At 41.1% G+C, this 8,472-nt stretch overlaps 1 protein-coding gene across 1 annotated transcript in view; it reads left to right on the top strand.

The window, feature by feature from the left end:
• The first annotated feature begins 3,363 nt into the window (after window positions 1-3,363).
• Window positions 3,364-8,472, top strand: part of LOC139387471 (serine/threonine-protein kinase ULK4-like) — a 141,030-nt gene continuing 135,921 nt past the window's right edge. Inside the window, exons 1-8 of the mRNA XM_071133706.1 lie at window positions 3,364-3,501; window positions 3,674-3,773; window positions 3,918-4,057; window positions 4,307-4,472; window positions 6,379-6,480; window positions 6,696-6,779; window positions 6,871-6,946; window positions 7,364-7,474. Coding sequence (XP_070989807.1) covers window positions 3,364-3,501; window positions 3,674-3,773; window positions 3,918-4,057; window positions 4,307-4,472; window positions 6,379-6,480; window positions 6,696-6,779; window positions 6,871-6,946; window positions 7,364-7,474 — 917 coding nt within the window. The remainder of the gene's footprint in view (window positions 3,502-3,673; window positions 3,774-3,917; window positions 4,058-4,306; window positions 4,473-6,378; window positions 6,481-6,695; window positions 6,780-6,870; window positions 6,947-7,363; window positions 7,475-8,472) is intronic.

The following is an 8,472-nucleotide window of genomic DNA, read 5'->3' as shown; positions in this document are numbered from 1 at the left end:
CTGTATGCTCTCGTTGGCAGGCACCCACTACATATTCGTCACCAAACCCATTGGCTCCAGGTCATCTATAAGTCTTTGCTAGGTAAAGCCCCACCTTATCTCAGCTCACTTGTCACCATAGCAACACCCACCCATAGCAAGCACTCCAGCAGGTATATTTCACTGGTCACCCCCAAAGCCAACACTTCCTTTGGCTGCCTTTCCTTCCAGTTCTCTGCTGCCAATGACTGGAACAAATTGCAAAAATCACTGAAGCTGGAGTCTTATATCTCCCTCTCTAACTTTAAGCATCAGCTGTCAGAGCAGCTTACCAATCCCTGTACCTGTACACAGCCAATCTGTAAATAGCACACCCAAATACCTCTTCCAGATATTGTTACTTATCCTCTTGCTCTTTTGCACCCCAGTATCTCTATATCATCATCTGCACATCTATCACTCCAGTATTAATGCTAAATTGTAATTATTTTGCCTCCATGGCCTATTTATTGCCTTACCTCTCTACTCTTCTACATTTGCACACACTGTACATAGATTTTTCTCTTGTGACTGTATATTTGTTTATGGGTAACTGTGTTATTGTTCTTGTCACACTGCTTTGCTTTCATTGTTCTCAAATGGCCTACCTGGTTAAATAAAGGTTAAATATTTTTTTTATAAAATAACCCTAATCCTATAAAGGTGTGTAGTCATTTAACCGTATTATTATTATCGATATGAAAAATATGTTCCATAAATTCTAACAAGCGTCTCGGGATCTTAACAAAACTCCCCCGACCAGAAGATAATATCGTCAGTAGGCGCTAAAGCAGTTAGCATCTATGAATGGGTTAGATGCTAGTGTGAAGGGAGGAAGCTACAGACTAATTCTGTCAAATGGTAGGCCTATTAGAGTACACTTCTACATTTCATCTGTATAGTACTGTATGTGACCAGGCTAGACCTTGAAGACAAGAGTAGAATAGAATCGATCATAACTTCTTATGTCACCCACAAACACACACACTCACACTTTTAGTCACATTCTCACACACACAGGGGTCAACCATAGAGTAGCGTAGGCCCTACCTGGAGCATATTCGCTTCTGTCAAGCCTTGTTGGCAGTGGCACCTGACAATAGACTGTTTGCACATGACTATATTTTGATTTCATTGATCTGTATCTGTCACACACGCAAGCATGTGCATGCTCTCTGTCTCTCTCTCTCTCTCTCTCTTTCTCTCTCTCTCTCACACACATACACACACACACACACACACACACACACACACACACACACACACACACACACACACACACACACACACACACACACACAGAGAGAGAGAGAGAAAGAGAAAGAGAGAAGGAGAGAGATTATGCCTACTGTATGTGTGTTGTCTGAAAACACCAGAGAATAAAAGGCCCTTTGACCACTCAAAAGAACATCTGACCTTTATCTACTTGCTCTACCCGACAACAAGCTTCACTTAATGGCTTCAAAATCAATTCAAGTCACATTCTATTGGTCACATACACATATTTAGCAGATGTTATTGCAGGTGAAGCTAAATGCTTGTGTTCCTAGCTCCAACAGTGCAGTAGTATCTAACAATTCACAACAATACACACAAATCTAAAAGTAAAAGAATGGAATTAAGAAATATATCAATATTAGGATGAGCAAAGTTGAAGTGGCATTGACTAAAAATACAGTAGAATTGAATACAGTATATACATACGAAATGAGTAAAGCAGTGTGTAAACATTGTTAAAATGAATAGTGTTCCATTATTAAAGTGACCAGTGATTCCATGTCAATGTATATCAATAGCTATCAAAGTCCTCAATAGCTATCAAAGTCAGGTTAGGAGTTTTCTGAGAACCAGGATGTGGGCAGAGAGTGGGTGGGGACAGGCAGACAGACAAACAGACAGCACTAGAGAAAGAAAGGGAGAGTTAGCTACTATACAATCTATCAGGTTCCAGGGATTTATTTTACACAGGATATAATAATATTATTTTATTTTATTTATTTATTTATTTCACCTTTATTTAACCAGGTAGGCAAGTTGAGAACAAGTTCTCATTTACAATTGCGACCTGGTCAAGATAAAGCAAAGCAGTTCGACACATACAACGACACAGAGTTACACATGGAGTAAAACAAACATACAGTCAATAATACAGTATAAACAAGTCTATATACGATGTGAGCAAATGAGGCGAGATAAGGGAGGTAAAGGCAAAAAGGCCATGGTGGCAAAGTAGATACAATATAGCAAGTAAAACACTGGAATGGTAGATTTGCAATGGGAGAATGTGCAAAGTAGAAATAAAAATAATGGGGATGCAAAGGAGCAAAATAAATAAATAAATAAAATACAGTAGGGAAAGAGGTAGTTGTTTGGGCTAAATTGTAGGTGGGCTATGTACAGGTGCAGTAATCTGTGAGCTGCTCTGACAGTTGGTGCTTAAATAATAAAATATATAGCTAATTTATATAAAATATAATATCATATTTTAGGGTACGGGTCTAACCCAGGTTGGAGGGATGGATCCAATAACTATCACCATATTTGCGAATGCTAGCTAGATCTATGTCCACAGTTTGAGTAGGCAGTCAACATTATATGGGCCTGATTTGTCCAAAGATGTTTCAGTATGAAAACTCTGTGCTTTGTCTGTCTCTGTACACAAGAAGACGCATAACCTTGCATTGTGTGTGCACTACCGCCGCGTCCTTCCTTGTATCCTAGTAACCAAGGAATAGCTCAGTCAGAGGTATTCAAGCAAAATAATGAAATACAATAAGACACAAGTAAATGCTTGTTATGGATCCTTTTCATACAACTTTTAAAGTTTAATATTAGTTTTACATCCATCAAATGTAAAAGATAAATAAAAATGATTAGCTTCATTTTTCTTAAAAACATGTATTTTTACCCCCCTACAGTAGGATTGAAATGATCCAAAAGTGATATCCGGTAACAAACTTCGCGCTTTGAGTTTGAGTTCAAGGAGGGATTTGAAGGTAAAAAAAGCGCTTTTAATAATATGTATTTTTATTATAAAGCAATTGAACTAGTCCGTGATATAGTTACAGTTAGTTTGTGGATTCTTGCATGTATTAACCTGTTTCTCTGTTTATGGGAATGTGCGGTTTTATGATAGAACTTGCATGGTACAGTTGGTCTGCACAGCTTGCTTCTGTCAGTAAAACAGTTCAAGTTAGCGTTACCTAGCAAATTAGCTAGCAGTTAGCGACCTAGTTTAACTAGCTTAATGCAAATGCCATTTACTAGTTCCAACCTATACAAATGTGCTATTCACCCCCAGAAAGTGACCAACCACTCTCCCTAACTTGAGAATCTTCTGTGCAGATGGAGAACTTCATCCTGTATGAGGAAATTGGAACTGGACGCAAGTCAGTGGTTTATAAGGGGAGGAGGAAAGGGAGCATCAATTTTGTTGCAATTATTTGCAGTGACAAGTCAAAAAGACATGAAATTACTAACCACGTAAGTATCCAGCATCACTTCCTAGTAGTACACACATCCCTTTCAACTGGTTTGACTGAGTAACATTTTACAAGCAGTTTGCTACACCCGCAATAACATCTGCTAAACGTGTATGTGACCAATACAATTTGATTTGATTTGAACACTGACTGAGCCCATGGTGTATCCACAGGTACGGCTAACTCATGACATAAAACATGAGAATGTGGTAACCTTCTATGAGTGGTATGAAACCAGCAACCATCTTTGGCTTGTAGTGGAACTGTGCACAGGTGAGATGCTTATTTGGTACTGTAAGAATACCATCGTTACCTTATGTCAACCTTTTACCTTTACGTTTCACAAAGCATGAATGTGATTTGATAGTGTATAATGGTAGGATAATAATAATCATTCATAATTTCTCTCAATTTTAGGGGGTTCACTGGAGTCAGTCATCACCCAGGATGAGTGCCTGTCAGAAGATGTAGTGAGGGAATTTGCCATCGATCTGGTCAAAGGCTTGAGATACATCCATGATGCTGGTATCGTGTTCTCTGACCTCACTCCCTCCAAGGTGCGGTACAGTATAGATGTCCCGACTCTCTAATTTTCAATTGGTCAAACAATCAACTCTATATCGAGGCTCATCTGACATTTAATACATTTTATAGATCAAACCATCCTAACACTTTACACCCAAGGAGCTCCTTTTGTCAACTAAGCAATGCTGATTATTTATAGCCAACATTTATTCTGTGTCTCAGTTTTGATTTCATGAAGTCAATGGAATTTGATTATGACCTTGTGTTTTTTCCTCCTATAGATCTTGTTGGATGGCCCTGGCACTTTGAAGTACTCTAACTTCTGCCTGTCTAAAGCTGAGGGGGAGAATCTGGAGGAGTTTTTTGCTTTAGTCACAGCAGACGAAACAGGTGGAGGGGATGGCAAAGAAAACACATCAAGAAGAAATATCAAGAGCAGAATCCAAGGTGACCCTTACAGTACATATTGTTATACCATGGCATTGTTGAATACTTGTATCTGATTGGCTTGAAGGGCATTCTAGAGCGTGCATAATTTCCCTATAACGCACGGTATATCCCCACGGTAGAATTCAATGGCTTTAGTTCATTCTTACATGTTCTATGTTTGAGCTGCTTTTGAATGCATAAGTCGAATTGAAAACATTATTGGCATTGTTGAATTCGATTTTCATAATAGCAAGCTAGGACTGATGGTTTGGTTAGCTAAACTAGGAAGTCTGTTTGTTTGGTTACCAAGGCAACTACTGTAGCTATCTAGTAAACTTGCTAGCTACGTCAGTAGATGTTGAACACATTTCTACCGGTAAATTAACACATTTCTACCGGCAAATGTGTTAAATTATAGCCATGGTATAAAAGGGATAATCAACTCGTGACTCAATGGGTTCTCTGGAAAATAATGCAACTCCGCGGAAAGTTAGTTCCACTCCACTAGCGCGTCGTTCCTGATTTTCCATAGAACACATAGCCCCTCATTGATTATCCCTTACTTATTGGATGTTTACTAGAATGTACTATCACATATCCTATTGTCGCTACACAGGGTCGCTACATTGTTCGCAGGACAAACTCAGCCTGTTTCATTACACTGGTGTCAGAAGAGAAGTGGGATCCAACTTCTGACCCCAGTGTAATGAAACAGGAAGGGAGAGTGATCCAACTACTGACCCCAGTGTAATGAAACAGGCAGGGAGAGTGATCCAACTACTGACCCCAGTGTAATGAAACAGGCAGGGAGAGTGATCCAACTTCTGACCCCAGTGTAATGAAACAGGAAGGGAGAGTGATCCAACTTCTGACCCCAGTGTAATGAAACAGGCAGGGAGAGGGATCCAACTTCTGACCCCAGTGTAATGAAACAGGAAGGGAGAGTGATCCAACTACTGACCCCAGTGTAATGAAACAGGAAGGGAGAGTGATCCAACTTCTGACCCTTGTGTAATGAAACAGGCAGGGAGAGTGATCCAACTTCTGACCCCAGTGTAATGAAACAGGAATGGAGAGGGATCCAACTTCTGACCCCAGTGTAATGAAACACGAAGGGAGAGTGATCCAACTTCTGACCCCAGTGTAATGAAACAGGAAGGGAGAGTGATCCAACTTCTGACCCCAGTGTAATGAAACAGGCAGGGAGAGTGATCCAACTTCTGACCCTAGTGTAATGAAACAGGCAGGGAGAGTGATCCAACTTCTGACCCCAGTGTAATGAAACAGGCAGGGAGAGTGATCCAACTTCTGACCCCAGTGTAATGAAACAGGAAGGGAGAGTGATCCAACTTCTGACCCCAGTGTAATGAAACAGGCAGGGAGAGGGATCCAACTTCTGACCCCAGTGTAATGAAACAGTCAGGGAGAGGGATCCAACTTCTGACCCCAGTGTAATGAAACAGGAAGGGAGAGTGATCCAACTTCTGACCCCAGTGTAATGAAACAGGCAGGGAGAGGGATCCAACTTCTGACCCCAGTGTAATGAAACAGGAAGGGAGAGTGATCCAACTTCTGACCCCAGTGTAATGAAACAGGAAGGGAGAGTGATCCAACTTCTGACCCCAGTGTAATGAAACAGGAGTGAGAGTGACCCAACTTCTGACCCTAGTGTAATGAAACAGGCAGGGACATTGACCCAACTTCTGACCCCAGTGTAATGAAACAGGCAGGGAGAGTGAGCTTTCCCGCGGTGGTCGATGAACCCTCAACCTTCTGGCCCAAAGTCACAAAAGCATGCTCAAGTGGCAGAGTCGATATCCACGCTTATAAACACAGGGTCGCCACAATATTATATATCATATGCCTGTATCATATCACGGTTTTCAATATGTTGTATAATGGAGATGTCTTTGTCTTTCTTCAGGGTCTCCAACATACTGTGCACCAGAGGTGGTCAAAGGGGGGGACCACAGTATCAGTAGTGATCTGTGGGCCCTGGGCTGTATATTCTATGAGATGTTTTCAGGTACTCATCAAATCACTTGGGCTGTGTCCCAGATCTGTTTGTCCTCTTGCCAACTCCTTTGCTCATTGTCATTGCAATTAGTGACAAGTAGTTGGCACAGTAGCACAAACAGACAGGCAGTCAGGCTATCAAATCACTTGATTTATTGACATTAATAACAGTACTCATTTCATACCTAAATAGACCTTCTGTCTTGTTTTGCGGTAATTTGTCAGGAAAACCACCATTCTTCTCCGAGACGTTTTCTGAGTTGATTGAGCTGATATTACTTCAGGATCCTCCATCTCCAAGGCAAACGGGTAAAATGCCAATTTTTATTGCGTAACAAAATATGTTTTTATTGTCACAAGAGCATCTTAATTATAGTCCATATTGTCTTTGTTGTTAAAGGGGCTTCTTCCTGCAAGCCTACACAAGAGTTCCAAAGCCTGCTTAAAGGTTTGCTTCAGAAAGACCCTCAGAAGAGGTACGTCCCTACTCCCTTCACCAAATCAGATTCTTGGTTTGAAGTTTCTATGATGGATAATTCATATTATCCCTTTGACATATGACCTTTGGAATGGGCGATACCTAGTCAGTTACACAACTGAATGCCTTCAACAGAAATGTATTTTTCGCATTTAACCCAAGCCCTTTAAATCAGAGCGGTGTGGGGGGCTGCCTTAATCGACGTCATCGGTGCCCAAGGAGCAGTTGTTGTTGGGGTTTAATTGCTGGCAGATTTTTCCACCTTGCTAGCTCAGGGATTCGAAGCAGCGACCTTTCGGTGACCGGCCCAACACTCTTAACCACTAGGCTACCTGTGTAGGACAAGTGGGCCGACATAAGTTTGGTCAGAAAGAGAGGGCTTTATTAGACTTCAGCTTTTAACTGTTCTTCTCAGGATAAACTGGACTCAGTTACTGGTCCACCCATTCTGGAGAGGAGTGTTCTCTGAGGTCCACACCAGCGAGGAGGAGGAGGAGGAAGAAGAAGATGTCTCATTCAGCTCCAGGTAATGTTTATGTTTCATATAACCATCAGGGAATTTATTCACAAAGCGTCTCGGAGTAGGAGTGCTGATTTAGGATCTGTTTTGCCTTTTAGATCACAATGAATAAGATTACATGGACTGGAGGGAACTGATCCTAGATCAGTACACTTATTCTGAGATGCTTGGTGAATACAGGCCTGGTCTCAGTCTCGTTTCCTCAAAGGAGTTACCTCATTACAGTCCCTGGTGGTATGCACCATTTCCTCGAATTGTGTCCCCTGGCCTCAACACAAAGCATTATGTTGGGTATTTCATGTTTGGACATGGATTACATGTTAAACATCAAATCAAATTTCAAATCAAATCCAAGTTGATTTGTAACATGCTGAATTGTAGCTTTTTATTGATCCCCTTAAAGGGATACTTCAGGATTTTGGCAATGAACTCGTGAATAGCATTTTTCTATCTCTGCATGCATTTTGAAGGAAGTTGCTAACTAGCGCTAGCGCAACGACTGGAAGTCTATCATGCTAACAGATACCATAGACTGCTTGTTAGCATTAGTTTGCAAAACTACCTCTAACTTTCTTCATACTGGATGCAGACACTGTACATAAAAATGGTATCAACAAGTTCATCTGACTCTGGGGAAGTAGATAAAGGGCCTCATTGCCAAAATCCCAAAGTATCCCTTTAAAGTCTAAACCTTTGTTCTGCAATTGTTAGTTTAATGTACATAGACAGGTCATTTATAAACTGTTTGAGAAGCTCTGTCTCCCCTGTTTCAACGCCAAACACTGTTGTGCAGTTGCATATCTTCCTCCCCGGCCTTTTCTCATGACATAACTTCTTGAGAATGCATGTTGGTCTGATGTTATCATAAACCATTCCTGTGTGTTCAGGATGGAGCCTGGACCTGCCCAATCAGATGGGTTGTACTGTGAGCCGTTAGTGGGAGGAAGACAAAGGACTTCACAGAGCACACACACAGACACAAACGTGTTGCTGATGTTGAATAT

This window comes from Oncorhynchus clarkii, chromosome 3 (assembly GCF_045791955.1).
Source record: "Oncorhynchus clarkii lewisi isolate Uvic-CL-2024 chromosome 3, UVic_Ocla_1.0, whole genome shotgun sequence".
In the NCBI taxonomy this organism is placed as follows: domain Eukaryota; kingdom Metazoa; phylum Chordata; class Actinopteri; order Salmoniformes; family Salmonidae; genus Oncorhynchus; species Oncorhynchus clarkii.
The sequence above is the reverse complement of the archived record's forward strand: the minus strand, read 5'-3'. Positions and strand labels throughout refer to the sequence as shown.